Source organism: Notamacropus eugenii, chromosome 1 (genome assembly GCF_028372415.1).
Source record: "Notamacropus eugenii isolate mMacEug1 chromosome 1, mMacEug1.pri_v2, whole genome shotgun sequence".
NCBI lineage: Eukaryota > Metazoa > Chordata > Mammalia > Diprotodontia > Macropodidae > Notamacropus > Notamacropus eugenii.
Window position 1 is genome coordinate 67121045 of NC_092872.1, and position 25180 is coordinate 67146224.

General features: G+C 35.5%; 1 protein-coding gene and 1 pseudogene across 4 annotated transcripts in view; one reads left to right on the top strand and one right to left on the bottom strand.

Annotated features, from left to right (window-relative positions):
• VPS13A (vacuolar protein sorting 13 homolog A) overlaps positions 1 to 25180 on the top strand; it is a 284410-nt gene that overhangs the window by 170598 nt on the left and 88632 nt on the right. For all 4 annotated transcript variants that reach the window (XM_072604918.1, XM_072604933.1, XM_072604928.1 and 1 more), the window contains 8 exons: positions 331 to 491; positions 1985 to 2088; positions 4418 to 4700; positions 6106 to 6501; positions 6869 to 6973; positions 7097 to 7243; positions 15218 to 15346; positions 24434 to 24567. In XM_072604918.1, coding sequence (XP_072461019.1) covers positions 331 to 491; positions 1985 to 2088; positions 4418 to 4700; positions 6106 to 6501; positions 6869 to 6973; positions 7097 to 7243; positions 15218 to 15346; positions 24434 to 24567 — 1459 coding nt within the window. The remainder of the gene's footprint in view (positions 1 to 330; positions 492 to 1984; positions 2089 to 4417; positions 4701 to 6105; positions 6502 to 6868; positions 6974 to 7096; positions 7244 to 15217; positions 15347 to 24433; positions 24568 to 25180) is intronic.
• LOC140528981 (single-stranded DNA-binding protein, mitochondrial pseudogene) lies at positions 19025 to 20492 on the bottom strand (annotated as a pseudogene).

The window sequence follows — 25180 nt, forward strand, 5'->3', positions numbered from 1 at the left end:
CGTTTATACTTTTGATTGGGTCAGTAGCTCAATAAAAAAGCCGTTCTTAACTGATGAGAGGGTATCAGGGCATAGGGCATTTTGTTAACTGGGATTCCAGTGCTTGGGATACTCGCTATAATACTTATTAAATGAAATGTCTCTTCTCAAGGATAATATTATCACTTTATTTCCAGATTTTAATGGTAACCTCTAAATTTCAGTCACATACATACTTGTATCTTTATTATTGGCGTAATAAAAGTTGAGATAACTTATCCCACCAAAATTTGTTAGTGCAACTATTCTTTGGGTTTCTCATTTGTAAAATATATTTTTCTTTTGATTTAGCACCTGAAAACCATTCTACTGCTGAGAAGATTCCTTTAACAAAAGTGGGTCGACGTCTGTACACTGTTAGACACAGAGAGTCTGGTGTTGAAAGGTCTATTGTTTGTCAAATTGATACAATTGAAGGAAGCAAGAAGGTTACAGTCCGATCCCCCGTGCAGGTATTTTGTGATTTGATTTTAAGAAGAAAATCATACTATATTTGTACTCACATATGAATTTTTTGTAAAATGTTTCTCAGAAATATATTTTATGAGCATAATGTCCTGGTAGTCACTTTTAGAAAAAGTATTTTTTTAAATATCATTTTACTGCTTTTGAAAGTTTTCATTCTACTTATGGAATAGTTTGTTTCCTATGTTTCCAGGTAATAATATATTTACAATTTATATTGATAGTAGCATAATCCTTTGTTGACTCTGCCCCTTTGTTGCTTTAAATTAACTAAATCAGAATACTTGAATTAGAGTTACGAGTAGAGTCTGCTCCTAGTTATTCATATATGTATTATCTTCTTTTTGTCCTGTTGAAAGTAACTTTTCATTCCCAGATTAATGTTTCCCACTGAACATGTTTGAGGCTGTTAATGGTATGTGCTTAAGGTATAAAATTCAATCTTTATATTAGAATATTTCTTGTATGATTAACAAAGTATTTTGCTGACTCAGTCATATAGTACCTCAAGCAAAATAAAAATTATTTTCAGATATCTCATTTTGAATTTTACATTTGCTTTCCTTTTATTAGCGTGTATGTATGTTAGATAATTGAGTTTATATGGCAGGTGTGGTTAGTCTCTAAAGCACTTCTTAAACTAATGTAATGTACAACCCAAAAGAGTTGTTTGAGATTCTCTTTTCTTTCCTTTCTCTACCTGTTTTCCTCCTCCCTCTGCTCCCTCCCCCACAGTATTTCCTCCTTGCCAAATTGAATATTGATTTCTTGCCAAAATGTGTATTGTTCTAAGCAGCCTACTAAGTTATGGTTCTGCTGTTCTCTTGACTTGTACCTCAGTCTGCTAGCAGAGGCAATATCTTTATTCTCCGTAAAACACCAGAGTCAGGAGGTCAGGGTTATTTCATGTATATCTGGCCACAATTAACAAAGTAGGATGTAACATATGGGGTGGAACAGTGACGTCAAATAGAAACATACCCTTGTGGGCTGTATATTGACTTAGAAAACCAAGAGTAAACATTGTTCCCTGTTGTATTTTCTTTGTTATGCTAAACATTTTAATTACATTTTGATCTGATTCAGTCTGCACTGCAGAGTTTTATAGGCTACAAGGTGGTGGGGTTTGATATCTCCGTGGTGTAGAACATTAATGGAAAAATGTTTTTTGAAGATTTTGCTTGCTTTAAGAATTTCTGAATTTGTTGAGATTTAGGGGGTCACCAATTTTTGAAGTCAGGCAGTAATTTGCTCTACTTATGCCTAATTATGAAAGTATTTCCTTTATTTTTACAATTTTATCAATGACTGTAAGTACAACTAGCAAAGGTCCGTCCTCCTCCAATAACTTGGAGTATAACTGGAGAAATCAGCTTACTTTTGCTGTTTCTTTCCTTTTGCGTGAAAATAATGCATAATATTTTCGTGTGTAATGTTTTCAAAGTGACTTATTTGTTTTTAATTTTTTTTTATTTTGTAGATGCGAAATCATTTCTTAGTTCCACTGAATGTTTATGAAGGTGACACTTTGTTGGGAACTGCTTTACCAGAAAACGAGTTCAACGTACCTTTGACATCTTACCGGTGAATAAAAGAAATTTGCAACTTGTTTTTTTAAAGTCACTTTTAGTATTACTTATGTGTGGCCATGAAGAAATTACAGGACTAAAGAGTAGGCTTACTTGTATCAGTGTATACACACATGCACGCACACCCCCTGATACCTACACATACCTCTGCTTCAAAAAACCCAAATGTATCTCAGTTTTTATGTAGCATTTTATTTTTATGCAGTATTTCTACTCTTGAAAGGATTTATGGAAAGTTTCTTCAGAAATTCCCCTAATGCAACATAAATAATTTTGATTTATAGAAATTTAATTTACAAGTAGTGTTTTAGAAGTATATCCATTATATAAAGAGAGATACACACTCAAAATGCCATTTAATCCTTAATGTTTAAACTGCTAAGGGTTGTTTAATTGTAGTATATATCAGATTTTAAATTATAGTCATCTTTGAATATTGAATACTTACTGTTACTATTAGTAAAGTATATTTGCCGTGCTCAAGAATGCAAATCTTAAAAGAATTACTTCTTGTTATGGCATAATTCCACCCTTATTTAGAATTTAAGTTTTATTTGGGGGAATATTTAAATTTCCATGGAAAATATACTTTACTAACAAATTTAATTTGGTTGAAGAGAAAGTCGTGCATCTAAAGAGAATTAAAAGGAAATAAAATTAGAAATGAAGGAAGAATAACATTTGTAGACCTCAACTTATTGTATAAAAAAGTAATCAAAGAACTAATATGTACTTGTTTAAAAAATTGAAAAAATATGTCCTTGGAATACTGATAGGGAAGAATCAGAAAAAAAGATTGAATTCAGTAATTCAGTGTTTCCTTACTGAAATGACTTGAGAAGGAACTCTAATTTGATGCAAACTGCTAGTAAAATTGGAAACAGTTTTTGGCAGAAATTAGATTTAGACCAACATCTCACAGCATAAACAACAAATGTTCAAAATAGATGTTTAGTCTGATATAATATGAAAATGAGACATACACAGAAACAGCCAGAGATGGTTGGGAGGGAGTTAATCAAAAAGTAGAAGCTATTACAGAAGATAAAATCGATAATTACGGTTGCATAAAATTATATTAATAAAATTAATGCCATTATATTAATAAAATTAAGAAGGGAAACTGCTGATTGGGGAAAAAAATCTTTATATCAGATATCTTTGATGAGGATCCAGTATCTAAGATATATAAGAAAATTGCACAAAGAGGAGACTAGTGATAAGAAACATTGTTTGTACTGCTAAACTTGGTTGATGTATGGATTAGAGTTATTGTACTGCTTGCTCCCCTACTCCCCCTTCCCCTCCCCCCTTTCTTCTTTAGAGCGAAGGTAGGTGAGGAAAGAAAAAAATGCTATAAGCGTAAAAAATATTCCTCAGAATAAGTAATGGGCTAATATGAGATTATAGAGTGAAAAGTTCACTAGAAACATTATCTTTAGGGTGATCCAAATTAATTTTAATAATTAAATGGACTTATTTCAAAATCTTCATTACATTCATGCATTTACTTTACAGAAATGTTAAGACTCCTTTTGTTAAATAAGATTCTCTGAGGTGATTAAAACCATTAATGCTTAGTGAACACTTTTCCCATCAGGAAGTGACATTTCCCTAACACTTTCATGTGCCAATATTTGTAAAAAAGACATAAAGTTTTACTTAATATTAATTATCCTTCACACTAAGTAATAGTCTCAATTTATTAATCTGATAGTGGTTTTTTCTGATGCTTTGTTTTTTCATGCATAGCATCCAGTGCTTAAGGACTTGTACTATTGAAAAACTTGTGACTTTCTACATTGAAGTCCTTTTTTTTTTTAATGTGGGCCTAGATAGTTTTATCACATATTCTTTGCTTTCAGTAAGTTTTACAAGCTAAATTGTATATTTAGTATACTATATAGCATATACTCATATAGTGTATGCTATATACATATGTATTATAATTTCAATTACTTAATGCAGAAACTGTTTTATGATGAAAATTAGAATTACAGCATGAACTTTTTATCTAGGAAAACCACCATTTTAAAGTGAAAGTATGCCATGTCACAAAAGAATTGTTTAACATGTGCTCCCTCATACAAAATTATTACAGTCTCCATAATGTATTTAGGGTACTATCTAATTATTGAGCAGCCTTTCTGATTGTTATGTTTTAATATTGAAATTTGATTAAATATAATCTAAATCCTAATAAATAGTATAACTGCATAAGAAGTTTAAAAAAAGCACAGCATAATAATTAGCTTTGCTGTTCTAAAGCTATATATATTAGCTTGCTTCTTAAAGTCATTACAAGTTGATTTTTTTTCCTATAGATCAGCCATTGTTTTGAAACCCGATGGTGAAGAGTATGAACCATGTGATGCAATCAACTTTGAAGAAATTGTAAAACATGAGGGACTCCTTCTAGAAAGGAGATGTAGAGCTTCATACTCTGCTAAGAAAGCATTTATCATTAATATTGTCCCTGAGAAAGATAAATTGACATCCATGTCAGCATATTCAGATGATGGATGGGATTTACCATACATAATTCATCTATGGCCTCCTGTTCTTCTCCGCAATTTTCTTCCTTACAAAATTGCTTATTATCTAGAGGTAATTTTTAAAAAGTATTTTGTATCTTCAGTTTGGTAAGTGAAGCTTGATAAAGATAGGAAAGATAAAATAATTATACCATTCTGATGTAAATTGCAGTACTAGAGAGAAATATCTAGGACAGTGGAAAAGCAATACAAAGTAGTTGAAAATAAAAAAATACCGATGTGCCCGGCCTAGTCCAATAGGTTTTTCAAAATATTGGCTATGAAACAAATTACTGTTTAATACATTACTATTTAGAATATTGGTCAGAGATTTGGCCTCAGAGTTAGAAGTCCTGGGTTAAGTCTCACATAATAAGACACATATTGATTGTGGTATTCTAGGCAGGTCTCTCAACTTCTCATAGTTTCAGATTAGCATCTCTCTGAGACTGCATTTTGCAAAGAAGATACTGCTCCATGTTGGTAATGAAAATTCCTCTCAGGACCTCCATATACTAGTGAAATTACTATTAAAAAATTAAAAATTACAAAATTAGGTTTGTGTACCTGTCACAAAAGTTTTAACCCCAGTACTAAAAAAAGAAAGAAATTAAGATATGGGAAAACTTTTAAAACCTTCTACTCAAAGGAAAATTTCTTCTAACATTAATACTTGTATTCTAAGTAATACAACTTTTCTAAAATTGTTTTCGTAAGCTGACAGAAACTACATTCCTTTAGGCGTAGGGCAATATGAGGGTAATATCTCCTTATGGCATTATTTGATGAAGTTAATACAGAGAGAAATATTTTATTTCCTCCTTGTCAGGATACTTTCTTTCAATTGAAGAATGGCTTGTATGCCCTATTATTAGTTATTTTACTAAATGCTTTAGAATATATATATTTTCTATTTTTATTGTTTTGTCATTATTTTTAACCTGTAACTGAAGGTGCATTCTAAGTCTATTTCTCCTACTTCCCAATTTCCTCTTTCTTTTCATCTTTCCTTTTTTCTACCTTTAATATTTTCCCCCCTCTCTTAAATTTTATTTGCATAGCATTTAGGAGCATTTGTGGTAGAAAGCAATTACTTATTTTAATTGCCACCAGCTTCTTTCACACCATTCTAGCTCCCATACCTAACTCTAGCCAGGTTTTCCTCTATAAATAATACTTTCCCTTTGCTTCATATTCCTCTGAATCTAAATATACTCCCTCTGTAATGATGGGGCTGTTCTATAGACACCTATGTAAACAGGCTTCACTTACTCATAAATTTTCTGATCAAGATAGGTTTGTCAAGATGGATTTTCTGAGTTTTCCATCACTGTATCTGCTTTCAAAAATATTTGTTTTCTTTCTATTTTTATGTACAACATAATTTTAACCATCATGGAACATGGGGAAAGCATTAAATATAAGTAGACTTTTTCATGTTATTCAGAAGTAACACTTTTTTTCTTTTTTTATTATAGGGAAATGAACTTAGAGTTTTCACTCTCACAGAGGGTTGTTCGACACAGATTTGCACTGCAGAGTTGGATGACACTAGACTGCATTTAAAGTTAATTGACTATCTTGACCAAGATTGGAAGAGTGAATATCAAATAAGATCTAATCAGCATGACATTAGTTTCATTAGTTTCGTTTGTGTCACTGAGATAGAGAAGACAGAACTGGTTATTGCCATTCATTTGACTTACTCCACTGGCCAGACAATCGTAGCATTTCACAGCCCTTATTGGATGGTAAATAAGACTGGTCGGATGTTACAATACAAAGCGGATGGGATTCATCGAAAGCATCCTCCTGATTACAAAAAGCCAGTACTCTTTTCTTTCCAACCTAAACACTTTTTTAATAATAACAAGGTATGTAATTTTAGACTGACTTCACTATATCTGCTTTGCTGGCCTTTAGAAATCTGAATTAAATAGCACCTGTTTCTTAAATCTGTTATGATTACCAAATGAGTATATAACAAAGTTTATAAGTCTTAGCATGCTGTGTAAGTATGAATTGTTGCTGCTGCTTTTGTTGCTACACAGATTTTTATTCTTGTCAAGAAATGTTCATTTTTAAAATTAATATTTACTAAATTATTTCAGAATTTTAAAATTTGTTAAAGTTGATGATGTAATGTTTGATATTTTTCACAAGTTCCACTAATGAAGAAAATAAAAAATATTTTAATCTCTTGAACTTTAGCATTGTATTTCTATTTTTATTCTTATTTAGGTTCAGCTTATGGTGACTGACAGTGAATTATCAGACCAGTTTTCAATTGATACTGTGGGTAGTCATGGAGCTGTTAAATGTAAAGGCATGACAATGGAGTATCAAGTGAGTTAATGATGCAATTATGCAATTATTTTATTAATGCTGAAGAAGTTTTTGTTGATTATTGTTCAGAGACTGTATATGCTTGTAAAAATAATAAAATGGATTTAATTTTTGTCTTTTTAGGTTGGTGTGACCATAGACTTGAGCAGTTTTAATCTTACAAGAATTGTGACTTTCACTCCTTTTTATATAATAAATAACAAAAGTAGATATAATGTGAAAGTATCTGAAGAGGGAAAGGAAAAATGGATCTCTCTTGATCTGGAGCAGGTAGGTGAAAGAACTTCAAATTTGCTTCCTTTTATTTTGCTGTGTTAAATAGACACCAATAACAACCAAGTCAGAATATTTTCTTTCTATAAACTGCCACTTATCTCAGACTATTGTATACTGGTATAAAGTGGGAGAACAGAATTCTTTTTTTGTTTGTTTGTTTGTTTTTATTTCCTAAATTTATTTATTTATTTTTACTTTTCAGCATTCACTTCCATAAGATTTTGAGCTCCAAATTTTCTCTCCCCTCTCCTTTTTCCCCTCCCTAAGATGGTGTGCAGTCTGATATAGGCTATACATATACATTCATATTAAACATATCTTCATATTAGTCATGTTGTAAAGAAGAATTATTACCAATGGGAATAACCACAAGAAAGAAGCAATAAAACAGAAAAAAAGAGATCAAATTGTGTGCTTCGATCTGCATTCAGACAACATAGTTCCTTTTCTGGATGTTGATAGTATTTTCCATTGTGAGTCTGTTGGAGTTGTCTTAGATCCTTGCATTGCTGAGAAGAGCCAAGTCTATCAAAGTTAGTCCTTGCACACTGTGACTGTTACTGTATATAATGTTCTCCCGGTTCTGCTCACTTCAGTCAGCATCAGTTCATGTAAGTCTTTACAGGTTTTTCTGAAGTCTGCCTGCTCATCATTTCTAATGAGACAATAGTATACCATTACATTCATGTACCATAGCTTCTTCAGCCATTCCCCAGTTGGTGGATATGCTGTCAGTTTCCAATTCTTGGCCACCATAAAACGAACTTCTATTAAAATATTTCTGTACATGTGGGTTCTTTTCCCATTTTTATGATTTCTTTGGGATATAGACCTAGTAGTGGTATTGCTGGATCAAAGGGTATGCACAGTTTGATAGCCCTTTGGGCATAGTTCCAAATTACTCTCCAGAATAGTTGGATCTGTTCACAAGTCCACCACCATTGCATAGTGTTCCAGTTTTCCCACATCTTCTCCAGCATTCATCATTTTCCTATTTTGTCATGTTAGCCAATCTGATAGGTGTGATATGGTACCTCCAAGTTGTTTTGATTTGCATTTCTCTAATGAATAATGATATAGAGCATTTTTTTTCACATGACTACAAAACAGCTTTAATTTCTTCATGCATTGACTGTTTATCAATTGGGGAATCGCTTGTATTCTTATAAATTTGACTCAGTTCTCTATATATTTTGCAAATAGAGCCTTTATAAGAGACACTGGCTATAAAAATTGTTTCCCAGCTTTCTGGTTTTCTTCTAATCTTGGTTGCATTGGCTTTGTTTGTGCAAAAACGTTTCAATTTAATGTAATCAAGATTATCCATTTTGCATTTCATAATGTTCTCTATCTTTTGTTTGGTCATAGATTCTTTCCTTCTCCGTATATCTGACAGGTAGATTATTCCTTGCTCTCCCAGTTTGTCTATAGGATCAGTGTTTATGTTGAAATCATTTACCCCTTTTGACTTTCTCTTGGTCTAGGGTGTAAGGTGTCAGTCTGTATCTAGTTTCTGCCATACTATTTTTCCGTTTTCCCAACAGTTTTTGCTAAATAGTAAGTTCTTACACCAGGAGCTGGAGTCTTTGACTTCATCAAATAGTAGATTGGTATAGTCTTTGGCTGTTGTGTCTTGTGTACTGAAACCATTCCACTAATCCATCACTATTTCTTAGCCAGTACCAAGTAGTTTTTGATGATTGCTGTTTTACAATACAATTTAAGATCTGGTACAACTAGGCCACCTTCCCTTGCATTTCTTTTAATTAATTCTGGACCTTTTTTTCTGCCAGATGAATTTTGTTGTTATTTTTTCTAGCACTGTAGCATAATTTTTTGGTAGTTTGCTTGGGTATGGCACTGAATAGGTAAATTAATTTAGGTAGAAGTGTTATTTTTGTTATATTAGCCTGGCCTATCCATGAGAAACTATTATTTTTCCAGTTACTTAGATCTGACTTTATTTGTGTGAAAAGTGTTTTGTAATTGTGTTTGTATACTTCCTGAGTTTGTTTTGGCAGATAGACTCCCAAGTGTTTTATAATGTCTACAGTAACTTTAAATGGAATGAGCATAGCATTCTTTATTACTATTCTAGTGAGTTTGAAACAAAACATATATGGTTGAAACATGTTGGTCATTTAGGTGGTGCAGTGGATAGAGTGTCAGGCCTGGAGTCACGAAGACCTGAGTTCAAATCCATCCTCAGAAACTAGCTGGGTGACCATGGGCAAGCCACTTAACCCTGTTTGTCTCAGTTTCGTCAAGTGTAAAATGAACTGGAGAAGGAAATGGCAAACCATGCCAGTGTCTTTACCAAGAAAACCCCAAATGCAGTCATGAAAATTGGACATGACTGAACAGCAGCTAAACCACAACAGCACAGATGACATAAGATTTAGTGATACAGTAAAGGTACCATTGTACCCATGTATGCTGTTCTGAACCACTGCCTCCAAACAACTAAAAGTGAGGATCCTACTGAGAACAGCGGGAGACATACGTTGGTTGTTTGTATAATGTTATGTATAACCAATGAGGAACCCTACAGAAGAAAAGAAGTAAGTAATTGTATGATAGGTATCAGTGCAGAAAAAGTGAGAGACGGTTGGATGGACTGCCAGAATAGCCCAGTGGCACCTTGTAATATTAGAAGAAGGAAAGAAAGCCTTTAGCTTTCTATGCATAAGATCATCCTGTATGGATGGGTTGTGATCTGCTTCATTAGAGTCAGTTTTTGGATCAATAGCAGGCCCATTTGGGTATCTGAGCAAAAGTGTAAGAAAATGAGGCATTGATATAATAGAAGAAGTGTAATTGCTGCAAATTGAGGGTTTCTTATTCTTCTTTTGCAATAGTGAGTTAGAGTATGTGGAGTTTTAAGGGATTCCATTTCTCCTGCAAGGTGTCCATCATAAGTGATTTCATAGTCTGAGTGGTAAAGGGGACATATTTTCTTTTGGGATTGTTTAATATTTTTTTTCCTTTTAACTGACTTTTGGTAATTATGAAGGTGTTTGAATTGAATTTTTATGATTTTTGAATATATGATCCCAAATAATATAGTCATTATAGTCTTGTTCTGAGTAGTTTGGAAGTTGTTTGTTAGGTTCTGCCAGGCAGTCTTTCTATTCCTCTCACATATCTCGTTCCAGTGGATTCTGTGGCTTAAATGCATCTGTAAGTAAATTTCAAGTCTCTTTCCTCTCCCTCTCCTCTCCACCTCTCTCTCACCACCTGTTCCCCCAACCCCTGTTCTTATTCTGAGGGTTTTCTAGGTAAAACTAGCTCCTCTTTACTATCATGCTTTTATACGTCTTGCCTTGTCTTCTTTCATAGGTGATTTTACTCTTTCCCAGTGTCCTAGCATGTAGTTTTGATTTCTTGCTATCCAAATTATCTCTCTGGATTTTGCACCTATTTCCTACTCAAGGCCTTGGAAACTTATCTAATTGTTTCAGGCTTATGCACCTAACTGGATTCTGGGTCAAGTATATGTCCCGGTTGCTTCTCTTAGTCTAGCTTCTGCTTGTCTTCCAAGTTCTGACTTAACAACTACTTTTTGACCTTTGGCATCTCTTCTTTACTTCTTCCTTGCCCCAGCCATCCTGCTCTTGTATGCAGACCTCTGACTCACTCAGTTAATATCAGTTCTTTTTGTGGAGGCATATAGTGTTATTTCATCATTAGTTCTTTGGGATTGTCTTGGGTCATTGTATTGCTGAGAATAACTAAGTCCTTCAGAGTTCTTCACTGAACAGTGTTGCTGTTACTGTGTACAGTGCTCTCCTGGTTCTGTTCATTTTACTGTGCATCAGTCCATGTAAGACTTTCAGGTTTTTCTGAAGTCATCCTGCTTGCCATTTCTTCTTATAGCCCATCATTATTGTATTATAATCTTATACCAGAGCTTGTTTAGAAATTCCCCAACTGATGGGCATCTCTTTGATTTCTGGTTCTTACGTACTATAAAAAGAGTTGCTTTAAATATTTTTGTACAAATAAGTCCATTTTCTTTCTTTTTTAAAAATTTTTTGGATATCTTTGGGATACAGACCTAGTAGTGGTATTGTTGGATCAAAGGGTACACACACTTTTATAGCCCTTTGGACATGGTTCTAGATTGCTCTCCAGAATGCTTGGATCAGTTCACAACTGCATCAACAGTGCATTAGTGTCCAGTTTTTCTGTGACAGACCTTTCCTGTCGGTCTTTCAGGTCACTGTGGGCTAGAAATCTCCACTCTGTTGTTCTGTGGCTTTGCTGCTCTAGAATTTGTTGAGAGTCCTTCTTTACATTTACTTTACGGGCTGTGGGGGAAGAGCTAATGTATGTGTGTCTTTCTACTAAAGATAAATTTCTGTACCCTACTGAGTTATTTACATCATTGTTTTTTTCAGTCAATTCCAATGAAAGTAAGGTTCAAATGTTGCTCACCACTCTTCCTCACCATCTTCTCTTCCACTGGAAAAGCCCTTTTGTGACTCTTTTATGTGAGATAATTTACCACACTTTACGTCTTCCTTGTTCCCAGTTCCAAGAAATCCCTCTCTCACCCCCTTTTGTGTTTTTGTTTTAAATATGTAATTTATTTATTTTTCAGTTCTCCACATTTACTTCCACAAGAATTTGAATTCAAAATTTTCTCCCCATCTCTCCCTACCCCAAGATAGCATGCACCCCATCTACCCCTTCGTCCAGTCTGTCCTCCCTTCTATTACCCACCCTTCTTGCATCCCTGTTCCCTTCTATTTTCCTGTAGGGCAAAATAGATTTCTGGACTCCATTACCTGTATAGCTTAATTTCCAGTTGCATGCTAAAACGATTTTTAACATTAATTCTTAAAGCATTGAGTTCCATATTCTCTCCCTTCCTCTCCACCTACCTTCATTGAGAAAACAGGCAATTCAATATAAATCATACATGTGTAACAATGCAAAGCCCTTCCATAATAGTTATGTTGTAAAAGACTAACCACATTTCCCCCTGTCCTATCCTGTCCTTCATTTATTCCATTCTCTCCCTTGACCGGTCCTCCCAAAAGAGTGTTTGCTTCTGATTATCCCCTTCCCCAATTTTCTGTCCCTTCTATTATCTTCCCTCTCCTGTTCCCTTCCCCCTTGCCTTGCTGCTGGGTAAAACAGATTTCCATATCCAAGTGAGTCTGTGTTGTTCCTCCTTAAGCCAAATCCCTTGAGAGTAAGGCTCAATTATTTTTCATCTGCCCCCTCTTCCCCTCCATTGTAAAAGTTCTTTCTTCCCTCTTTTATGTGAGATGATTTGCTACATTCTACCTCTCCCTTTCTTTTACTCCTAGCACATTCCATTAAACAGTAAATTTTATTTTTTGAGGTATTCTTCCTTCCTATTTAGCTCACCCTATGCCGTCTGTCTATGTATATATATTGCATACACATATACACTTACGTACATATATGTACCTACACGTACACATACACCTGTACACACATATATGCACATATGTGTATGTGTGTATATATATATACATACATATATGTATGCATGCTTGTATACACATATATATGTATATTCCCTCTAACTTCCCTGATACTGAAAAAGGTCTCATGAGTTACAAATAAGATCTTTCCACATAGGAATGTAAACAGTTCAATTTTAATGAGTTTCTTTAGGTTTCTCTTTACTGCTTGTCTTTTCATGCTTGTCTTGATTCTTGTATATGAAAGTCAGATTTTCTATTCAGCTCTGGTCTTTTCAACAAAAATGATTGGAAGTTGTCTATTTCATTGAAATTCTATTTTTTCACCTGAAGTATTATACTAGTTTTGCTGGCTAGGTGATTCTTGATTTTAATTATATCTCCTTTGACCTCTGGAATATCATATTCCAGGCCCTTTGATCCCTTAGTGTAGAAGCTGCTAAATCCTGTGTTATCCTGATTATATTTGCACAATACTTGAATTCTTTCTTTCTGGCTGCTTGTACTTGACCTGGGAACTCTGGAATTTGCCTGTATTATTCCTAGGAGTTTTCCTTTTGGGGTCTCTTTCAAGAGGTGGTCAATTCTTTCCATTTCTATTTTACCCTCTGGTTCTAGAATATCAGGGCAGTTTTCCTTAATAGTTTCTTGGAGATGATGTTGAAGCTCTTTTTTGATCATTGTTTTCAAATAGTCTAATAATTTTTAAATTATTTCTCCTGGATCTGTTTTCCAGGTCAGTTGCTTTTCCAAAGAGATATTCACATTGTCTTCTATTTTTTCATTCTTTTGGTTTTATAATTTCTTAGTTTCTTATAAAGGCATTAGCTTCCATCTACTCTATTCTAATTTTTAAAGAACTATTTTCTTCAGTGAGCCCTTGAACCTCCTTTTCCATTTGGCTAATTCTGCTTTTGAAAGCATTCTTCTCCTCATTGGCTTTTTGGACCTCTTTTGCCACTTGGATTAGTCTATTTTTAAAGGTGTTATTTTCTTAAACATTTCTTTGAGCCTCCTTTAGCAAACTGTTGACCCATTTTTCATGATTCTCTTGCATCACTCATTTCTCTTCCCAGTTTTTCCTCCACCTCTCTTACTTGATTTTCAAAATTCTTTTTGAGCCCTTCCATTGACTGAGACCATCACATAATTTTTTGGAGGTTTTGGATGTGAAACCTTGACTTTGATGTCTTCCTGTGATGGTATTCTTTGTTCTTCCTCATCTGAAAAGATGGGAGAAAATACCTTTTCACCTAGAAAGTAACCTTCTATAGTCTTATTTTTTTTCCCCTTTTTGAGATATTTTCCTCAGTCAGTTACTTGACTTTTGAGTCTTTTATCAAATGGAAGGTATAAACTAGGGACCTGTAAGTTCCCAGTTCCTCCAAGGTGGCACATTCAAGGGAGAAGAGTTTACTCCTCTCCTGTTCTGCGCTCTGGTCTGGGAGCAACCTCAAGCATTGTTGTTTGCCTTGGAACTGTGAGTAGAGTTCCCTTTCCACAGACACCACCAACTCCACCATGCCAGCCCTCTTCCTCACCCCAGGACTGGCACTCTGGACTGAGACCCAGATCAAGCCACTTGGTTCCCACAGGGTCTTGAGGCTAAGGGCTCCAAAAGTGGACACTGCTGCTTCAGTGACAGCTGCTGCCCCGGGGCAGGCCTGGGGCAGGACTGGGATAGGACTAGGCTCCCCCTCATCCAGATGAGAGAGCTTTCTTTTTGATCTCTGAAGCTGTCTTTGTTGTTTGTGGGTTTAGAAATCTGAATACTGCAGCTGCAACCTGTGATTCTGTGCCCTGAAGTCTATGCTAGTCCTGTACTTGGTGCATGGCCCAGGCTGGGTTTGTACTCTGCTTCAAGCCCAGTGTGATAGACCCTTCCTGTAGGCTACCCTAAAACTCTGAGACCTGTGTGCTAGTACTCTTCATCATCCTGGTACTGTGACTTGATCCTTGAACCCGTGTTCCTGTATGTGCAGTGCAACAGAGTCCTACCTGCAGTGCCAGCAGAGCATCCCTAGTCATCTCCTGACCACTCCTCCCACCAGCTTACCATTTGTGGGCTGAGAGCTCTGGAAGTTGCCACCACAAATTCAGTCACCTCCAGAACCTACTTTGGCGTGTTGGGGCACTACCTGTGCTGGACTGTCCTTTACTCTCACCCCAGTGAGATAGATCTTTTCCTGTCGACCTTCTCAATTGTCTTGGTCTGGAAATTTGCTTTATCCTGTCATTTTATTGCTTCTGTTTGGGGGTATTATTTTAAAGTTTTTCAAAGGGGAATTTGGGAAAGATCAGGCAAGTCACTGCCTTTACTCTCTTAGCTCTACCTCTATTTGTCGATTTTTAAAAAAAATTATTAGCATTTATTTAAGTTAACACATGTAGCATATTGATTTGTAGACAATAATTACTAGTTTTATGTATATGCATGTATATAAACATATGAAAATATGTGTGTGTATATATACACATACACACACACATTTTTTTTTTTTCTTTTTAGTGTATCCCCTTTTGGCCTGAAACAACTTCTAATAAACTGCTGATTCAAGTCGAAAACAGTGAAGATCCTCCAAAGAAGATACATTTGAACAAACAAGAAAATTGTATTTTGTTGAACCTAGGCAACAAAGTAAGTGACTCCTTAAGAAAGTTATTAGAGAAATTACTGTGTAGTATTCTTCCTTTGGCTTACAAAACAATAGTATAATGTACATTAATTTTTAAAATGTATTTCTTCCTCCCTCTTTCACAGTGAAACCAATTAGTAGCAACACTTGCCAGTGTTTCATAGGGTGTTTTGAAAAAAATCTAATTCACCATCTTTTTTTCCCATTTTAAAAATTACATTTCAATAGCAAGTATATGGATAGGAATTTGACATTTTTAATTTGAAATCTAATTTAGTATAAGTTTCATTACTATGTTTATAAATGTGTACATGTATATATGTAGTATAGACATATGTGTGTATATGTATGAAAAAATAATCTTAAATCATGTTATTCTTTTGATGCATCAGATATATTGAAGAAAATTCTCTGTCTTTAATGAGAAATTTAAATGAGACTTTTTGACAGAATCTCAGAGAGTTATATACGAAAGACTTTAAATGAGATGCTTAGTAAGCTGATAGAGGATCTAATTTGCTTCAGATAGTATGTGATACAAAATTTTAGATTAATCTTTCAGGGATCTAAACATTCTTCTTCCAATTCTTCTGACTGTACTACTTTTAAAATTGATGCAGTTTATCTCCGGAGCTGTGTGGAAAATTCTGTGAAGTATCAATTAATTAGTATTTGTCTCTTTAGCACCTGCTTTGTGCTAGTCATTGAGGATACAAAGATAGAAATGAAATTTCCTTCCCTCAGACAACTTAGCATTCCAAGGAGAGTGATAACATGTACTCATACAAGTATAGCAAAATATGTACAAGTAGAATACAGGGTAATTTGTGGGGACAAATTACCTACACTAGTAGGTAGGTGAATCAGAATAGGCTACATTTAGGAGACTGCATTTGAGTTGAACTGTAAAGGAAATTAAGAGAATCTGAGAGGTGAAACTGCAGAGGGGGGTGTATTGTAGGAATGAGGAAGGCAATAGTGAGGGGAAGGGGAGGCAGACTTCTTCACAGTGTTGCTGAAATGGGAGATGGTAATAGTGTGTTTGAGCAGTGGCAGGAAAGCCAACCTAGAAATCAAAAGGCATGAATGGGAGTACTAAGGGAGAATTAGCCTTTTTGAAAGGTAAGTTGGAGAGAGGATGTGAAGGTCTTTTAAGATCAAAAAAGGGAGTTTATTTTGGTTCCTATAGGTTATATGTAAAACCACATTTATAGTTTGTATAAGTTAATGGAAGGCAAAATTATTTTTTTTTGTTGTTTGTTTTAAGTAGTATTTTTAAAAATTTAATTATTTATAACATCTTAAAGAAGAATGTGTAATATCTCAATTAGAGTTAGGTAAAAAGTTGTTTAATTCATTGTACACTGATTAATATATTAAAAACATTCATGGAAGCAACATTATTAGAATGTTTTCCAAGAGTAATGAAAATGTAATATTCTAAATATATTTCTATATGATTACATTTTTAAAAGTAGGAAAAGACTTTATGAAAAGCCACTACATAGTCCAGACTCCAGTGTACAGTCTTTTGTGTGAAGGAGCTTGTCTGTATTAAACAAAAAAAACCCTAGGCAATAAAGCTAAAAATATTCACGACATATCTTTCTCAAAGGGCCATGATTTACCTCGGAGTAGAGGCTGAAGATCAACTCTTTATGCCTCATTTTATTTTGTCATTATCTCTGCTGCTAAAGTGCTGAATACCAAAAAAAATATCCAAAACCCAGGACCATTGTCACCTTCTTCCTCCCTTCTGAGAAGAAGTGAACTCTAACTAAAGAGTGCCCAGGGTGCTTGAGCATTCCATCTCCTTAGGCAGATGATGTATCAGAAAAGGAGGAAGGTCAGTCTAGCAAGGCTGAGTCAGGACCTGCCTTTGGGGGGCAGGGCTCCATCTCTTTGGGAGCTTCACGATGCTGCCAGCACATGCCAAGGTGGAAGAGGGCTGTGCTGCAGCCTTGGGGCTCCTCCTTGGCCTTCCACCACTGGATCCAGCCCATGCAGAGTACAGCAACTCACAGTCTAATATGAAGTTTTTTTTAATTGTTCTTTTCTGTGGGGAAATATTTATGTTTATTGATGTTAATCAAGTCCCAGAAAGGAAAAAATTGAATAACAGATTTTTGCTATAGTGATAGCCAGGCAACTTGCCAAGATACAGTAAGTTGTCATGATATATCTTTAACCTTATAATTCTGATATAGATTGGGACTGTATTTGTGATTTCAGTGATGTGGAAAGTGCCCCGTAAGGAGCTTCTTCCGTCAGTGTAGGTCTTTACCTTTTCTGCAATTTACAGTTTTAGTGAGTTGCCAAGAACAGTAAGAGATTAAATGATTTGCCCAGGGTTGCACAGTAAGTATATGTATCACATAGCCATTGTATGTCAGAGGCAGGACCAGGACCAACATCTTCCTGATTTTGTGCCCACTCTGCCCACCATGCCATATCATCACAAGGGATAATAAAGCCAACTTTGTTAATGAACTAACCCACATTGACTAAAATAGATTATAGTCATGTTACGCTTGGGGAGATTGAGATGAATTAAGGATAATCCCCACATTAGTGTAACTGACAAAGTCAGTTCTTGTTTATCCTAGAAAATGATGAGTGATTCAAGCTATTCTTGGCACATTATATTTCTGTGTGTGTGTGTGTGTGTGTGTGTGTGTGTGTGTGTTTTCACTTATTCCAGTTTTAAAAGTCCCTTTTATACAATCAGTTTGCAGGAAACATCTACAGATGTGAGAATCACCTCTCCTCTGCCAGGGCCAGTGAGTTATAGCATTGTTGGCACATTATGCTTTTTAGTTTATTTTTACCTGTGCTAGCATTAAAAATGCTCTTTCAAATGACTATTTTGTAGCAAATGAATAGATACGGTATTCATGCTTGCTTTCCCTGCTCAGGTCCATCTGTTTTACTTCTTGCTTTGTACAGGTATTATTGCCAGGGCCCTACCTATTGTGCTGACCACTTACGATCTCTGTACGTTAGAGATCTGTTTAACTGTATGTTTGGAGATTCATCAGGCTCTCTGGTGCTTTCATATCTTTTCCCTTATTTCTGCCTTAGTAGCTTAGCCCTCTTGGGTCAAAATCCCTTTCTCTTCTTCACCCTCCCCTCCAAATTACCATCTCCATTTCTGTCAGAATTTCTTTGTCATGTATGTATTCTATACATTGCTACAGCACAATTTTCTGTTTATTACATTATCTTTTAATCCATTCTTTAAGATTAAAAGAGTATATATTAGATTAATTTAAGATGTAAAGTCACTTTTCAAGGGGGGAGTGTGCCTCAGACTTCCTAATACAACCTGTCCACATTCCTGTGTTTACTCCTTCATTTTCCAAGTACCTCCCACGGCCCTGACCTGGTCTTTCTTCTCTCTCTGTACTCTCTCTCCCTTTTTCCCTATCCATCTCCCTCAGGTTCCTTTCTTATCTCTGTGCAAGGGACTCTCAGGTGTTTATATCTGACCTATGTCTCTCTCGAACATTACAAAATTAAGGCCACTCAGTACAACAGTTGAAAAGAGGGCTCTTTTTGAATATAAGGAGATTTTTTAATATGTAAAAGTGTATTTTAATACTTGTCAAAAGGAATTCCAAGATTATACATGATTTTAAAATGAGGATGTCCCAACACTGGCATTGAATGAGTAGTGCATTTCACTCCTTCTCTTTTATGTAGTCACTCAGAAATATGGTGTTATCTCTGATTGTTGTGGCTTGCTGTCTCATATTGTTTTTATCCACATACTCACCATAGTCTATTTTCTCTTCCACAAAAATTTGAGCCCCTTTTTCACATACTGATAGGAGGGGTGATTCTCACATCTGTAGATACTTCCTGCGAACTGATTGTATAAAAGGGACTTTCAGGCCTGAACTGAAAACTGATATTCTCTGCCATGTGGTGCTTTGGCACATATCACCCTGTTGGGATGTCTCACTTTCTGCTGATTACCACATCTTATTTGTGACCAAAGAAAAGATTGTAACTGGATTTTTTCCTTCAGACTGTCTCAGAACAGAATCTTGACTCACTCTTCCAAGTAACTGGACACAGTTAAGTGATTGTTCAAGAACTAAATTGGTACTTCCTTCAGAGTAATGTCTTGCAAATCTTGTCGAAGATGGGATTTTAGTGTGAAACTTGAAGGAAGCCTAAGAAGTCAGTAGGTGGAGATGAGTAGGGAGAGTGTTTCAAGGATTGAGTTCAGCTAGAGAAGATGCTGGGAGGTGAGAGATGGAGTATCTTTCAGTGGAATGGCAAGGAGACCAGTGTCACTGAATCAAAAGTACATGTAGGGTAAATAAGGTATAAGAAGAATGGGTGTAGGAGTGTGGCTAGGTTAAGAAGAAGTTTGAAGGCCAAACGGGATTTTGTGTTTAATCTTGTGGGTGATGGGGAGGCACTGGAGTTTGAGCGGGAATGGGGAGGGTGAGGAGGGATGGGGAGGTGACATGGTTGAACTTAGGCTTTAGGAAAATCACTTTGGTGGAATGGGGAGAGACTTGAGACAGGCTGACCCATCAGCAGGCTATTGCAGTTGTTCAGACATGGAGTGATAAGGAGTGTGATGATATGGAGGGTGATAAAGAGTGATGACAGCATCAGAGGAGAGAAGGGTACATATTGGAGTGATGTAATAATTGATAGGCTTTTGCAATAAATTAGATATGGGTGTGTGTGTGTGTGTGTGTGTACTGAGGACTTGAGGATGACATTTGGGTTCTAAGTGTGAGTAGTAGTGTTGGAGGACTAGCACCTCTGGTATAAAGGCTTGCCTGGCCCTTTTCAGGGCTGTCCATCCACCTTTGGTATCTACCTGTCACTCAACTTTCAACTATAGTTCCAAGAAGCTGTAACATGTGACATGTGCAGTGACCATACCATGATAAAACTATCTCAGAAGATTGACTAACCTAGGCTGATGGTAACTGACAGGCCTCAGACCTGTCAGTGAGGTGGGGGAATGTGTAACTCAGGCATGTGATGACTTCTCCGTTTTTCCAGGCTTGTTAGACATTACTGTCATTTTCAGAACCTTTGGTCTACTTTTAAGCTGACCTTCTTACACTTCCTCGCACATAACACTCTCATTTCTGATCTCTTTGCTTCTGCATTGACCATCTATCATTCTTAGAATGAACTCATTCAATTTTGCCTCTTAAAATCCTTAGCCCTTTAAATTAACTCAGCTTAAACATATAAGGCTTTTCCTGATTTCCCCCAACTTCTAGTCCTCCTCCCCAACCCCAGCAAAATTAATTTGTATTTATTTGGTCATACATTTTGTATATGTTGTTCCTTCTGACAGAATATAACCTCCTTGAGAACAGGAACTAGTTCATCTTTGTCTCTATGGCTCCATCACTTAGCACAGTGTTTGATAGATACTAATGTAGGCTTATTGGTGGATAAAATTTGTGGGGGGAGGTGTGATATTTTGTTTGAATGTATCAGTCACTTACTATTAACTTCTACATAGTGCTTTCTCATTTCAGTTATATTGATTGTGACCAACAGAACACTTTCAAATTGTTTTACTATTTCTTTCCATCAGTGACTGTCTTGGTCTTTTTCATATCCTCAGTGCTTAGTACAATCACTAAGAAAGGAAGAAAGTTTATTGTAATTTCAGTTATCTGGAACCACAATATTGACCATCATATCAAAATTCTTATATAAGTAGAGTTGTTATGTGTTCCTTGAGTTGTTTTCTATGCTGAACATTCCCAGTTCCTTCAAATGATTCTCAAGACCCTTCACCATCAATGTTGCTCCTCTGGACACGCGTCATTCTTCAGCTATGCCACTCAAAGCTGATCACAGTAGTTAACATGTGCTTTCACCAGAGCAAGTGTATCACTGCCTTGTGCCTCTCTTAATGCAAGCCAACATTTTGTTGATGTGTCATACTGCTGACTTGAAATGAGTTTGTAGCCCATAGAACCCCCAAGATCTTTTTCAGGCAGACTACTGTGTAACTGTGACTCACTAATTCTCAAGTCATCTTGATTCCAGGTTTGGACTCGTGACCCATGTATTTCAGGTTTATATATACTGTATTTCAAGTTTCCAGCTTTTCTTGGTTTTTGTTCCTGAATGTAATGGTAGTATTAGCCTCTTGATATGTGATATCCTTCCCCCCTTCCCTCTTTCTGGTAGTTGGAAGGATTTTTTCCCTTTCAGTTGAAATTTTAAATTTAAGTAATTTTTTCTAAAATTTTCTACTTATTGAGAACTTAGAATTTTTTTGTAATCAAAAACTTTGAAAATAATTTTTAAAATAATTCTAGGAAGTATTTCCTTGGATAGTTATGAGATACTTTTTTTATTTTGCTGAAATCCCAGAAATTCTAATGTTGCTGTTTTTTGATCTATCTTTCATATATATCAGCTGAATGAATAAATGAAAGAAAAATAATCTATTAAACACTTACGATATCCTACGCGCTATGCTAGGTACTGGAGATACAAAAAAAATAATAATCATTTTCTGTTCTTAAGTTGCTTATATTTTCATAGGGTGGCGAAGAAAGGGAATCTTGGCCTGAGGAGCCAGAGAGATGAATAGGGCAATGAATTAAAATTAATTTACAGAAATAGTGATATTATTTACCTGCTTCTTTTTTATTTTATTATTTTTTAAAATGTAATTAATTTATTTGTTTTCAGTTTTCAACAGTCACTTCCATAAGTCTTAAAATTTTCTTCCTCTCCCTCTTCCTTCCCTCCCTGATGGCTTGCAATCTTTTATGGGTTCTACGCATACTTTCTTATTATACACACTTTCATATTAGTCATGTTGCATAGAAGAATTGAAATAAGTGAGAGAAACCATGAGAAAAAACCAAAACATAACACAAGAGAAAATAGTTGGCTTCATTCTACGTTCTGATTCCATAGTTCTTTCTCTGGATGTATATGGCATTTTGTCTCGAGTCCTTTGGGTATGTTTTAGCTCCTGGCATTGCTGTGAAGGGCTAAGTCTGTCTGAAACAATCCTCATACACTGTAGGTGTTACTGTGTATAATGTTCTCCTGGTTCTGCTCATTTCACTCAGTATCATAAGTTCACATAAGTCTTTTCTGGTTTTTCTGAAGTCCAACTGTCATTTCTTATAACACAATAGTATTCTATTACATTCACATACTGTGACTAGTTCAGCCATTCACCAATTGCTGGGCATTCCCTCAATTTCCAGTTCGTGGCCTCCATAAAAAGAGATGCTATAAATATTTTTGTACACGTGAGACCTTTTCCCATTTTTATGATTTCTTTGGGATACAGTCCTAAAAGTGATATTGCTGGGTCAAAGGGTATGCACAGTTTTTGTAGCCCTTTGGGTATGGTTCCAAATTGCTCTCAAGAATGGTTGAATCAGCTCACAGCTCCACCAGCAATCAATTAGTATTTTAACTCTCCTACATCTTCTCCAGTGTTTATCATCTCCCTGTTTTATCATGTTAGCCAATCTGATAGGTGTGATATTGTACCTCAAGAGTTTTTTTTTTTATTTGCATCTCTTTAATCAGTAGTGATTTAGAGCATTTTTTCATTTGACTATAGGTAGCTTTAATTTCTTCCTCTGAAAACTGCCTGTTCCTATCCTTTGACCATTTATCACTTTGGGAAAGACTTGTATTCTTGTACATTTGACCCAATTCCCTATATGTTTTAGAAATGAGGCCTTTATCAGAGACACTAGCTATAAAAATTCTTTCCCAGTTTTCTGCTTCCTTCCTAATCTTGTTTGCATTGGATATGTTTGTGGAAAAACTTTCAATTTAATGTAATCAAAGTTATTCATTTTGCATTTCGTAATATTCCCTACCTCTTGTTTGGTCGTAAATTTCTGCTACTTTGGCCAAAGAATAAGGGGGAAAATGGGGAGTTCACAGGGAGAATGTGTGCCCAGTGGTAGAAAGATGGCAGGAAGACCTGGTTGGATGTGATGTGAAAGTTAAGCATGATGAAGAATTTGAATTAAAATAGTTCTCATCTTTCCTTTTTTCCATGATTCCTTAAAGATTATTAGAAATACTCCACCATTAAATTTTCAGGATTTTTTCAGTGGCTAGAGGCATTAATTTGTTTGACCCTTTAGTTATGGTGCTTTAATTTGTCCTCAGCTACCAAACAGTTGACTAAAGCCCCACGATAATTGTTCTAAAAATGAGTTGATTAACTTCTTCAGCATCTGGGAGTCAGGATCCTGGATGACCAAGGTGCCAAGGTCCAGGTCTGTTGTGGCACAGATGTTTGTCTAGGTGGGAAGAAGCAGAAAACTGTGCTTGGCATGCTATCACCTCACTGATCTTGGGTTTCTGCTCTCTATTCACTATTCTCTATATTGCTCCTAATTCTCTTTCCAAGTTATTTATGTTCATAGTGTAGTTCAGCTTCTACTTTGTTGCTTTGCCATTTTGACTCCAAATAAACTAATTCCTTTCTAATTCGACTTGGTGATTTTCAAGTTTACTATTATTCTGTATTGATTCCTTAATAAATATTCAGTTCTAGCCTCGTTTCTTCCTATAATTTATTGTAATAGTAGTAAAGACTCTAAACCTGGCAAGGAACTTTAGAAGGAAATCATGTAGTGCAAACCCCTTATGGTATAGCTGAGAAAATTGAGTCACAGAGAACCACATAGCTGGCCTGTGGTTAACAAGATAAAATGGGAGATCAAACTGAGATCTTCAAATTCAGTGTTATTTCTGATACTTTTCTTTTAATTTCACTTTTGATTTTCTTATTAATTTTAACTTTTTCTTGAATCTTTGGAATTTATCAATTATCCAGCTGAAGAAACCTTGGAATTTCATGTGCTGTTTCTTTTAGCATGCTTTTACGTTTGATTCATCAACCCCAAAATTCTTTGTTTTATAGTTTTTCTTTGATTTGTTTGTCCTTTCTGATATGCGTTCATTTTCTCCTGTAAATTTTTTTTAGCCGTTTTATTTTGTCTTTCTATTCTCATTTTTTTCAGTGAGTTTTTGAGCATCTCTCAAGTGGAAGTCCTATCACCGACAGTAACAGAATGTTTTGTTTCTTCATTTGACAGCTTGGAGGAATTATAGTACAAGTTAACATGGCTGAGCACTCTGTAGTTATTACATTTATGGATTATCATGATGGATCTGCTACATTCCTTTTAATAAACCACACCAAGGACGAGATGGTTGAATATAAACAAAGGTAAGTTATTCATAAATATATATGTGTCCTGGTTTGTTACTAAAGGCAGTGAACCTATCATCACTTAAAGCTTTGAAAGTGAGATGGAGTGCAAGAAACATATTGGTTTAGTGATAGATCATGACTGTGTGAAAGCAAAGTGAGTTTAAGAGAAATCGGGAAAGATAAGTCCCTGTCAGATTTAGCTAATTCAGTTCAGCTGATTTTCATTAAGCCTCTATTTTGTGCAAAACACTTTATTATTTGCTAGCCTTGCAGAAAGAAAAATGAAACCATTCTTCTCCTCAAGAAGTTTACATTCTCCTGGGGAAAGAGGAAAATATGTACAAAGATAAAAAGATAGCAGAGTATATACAGATGTAGAATACTAACAGCCATGATTGAGGTTAACAGGAGAAGACTTGTGTAGAAGGAAGTACTCCTTCAGCAGTACTTAGCAGAAAGTTAAGAATTATGAGGCAGAATATGCAGGCAAAGTGTGTAAAACGTACAAGTGGGAAATACCATGAAGTATTTAAGGAACAGCTAATAAACTAGTTTAATGAGAGTAGAGAATGTGTACAGGAGAGTAAGATGAATGAAAATTGGAAAGCTCAGGGGAAGTTTGATCATT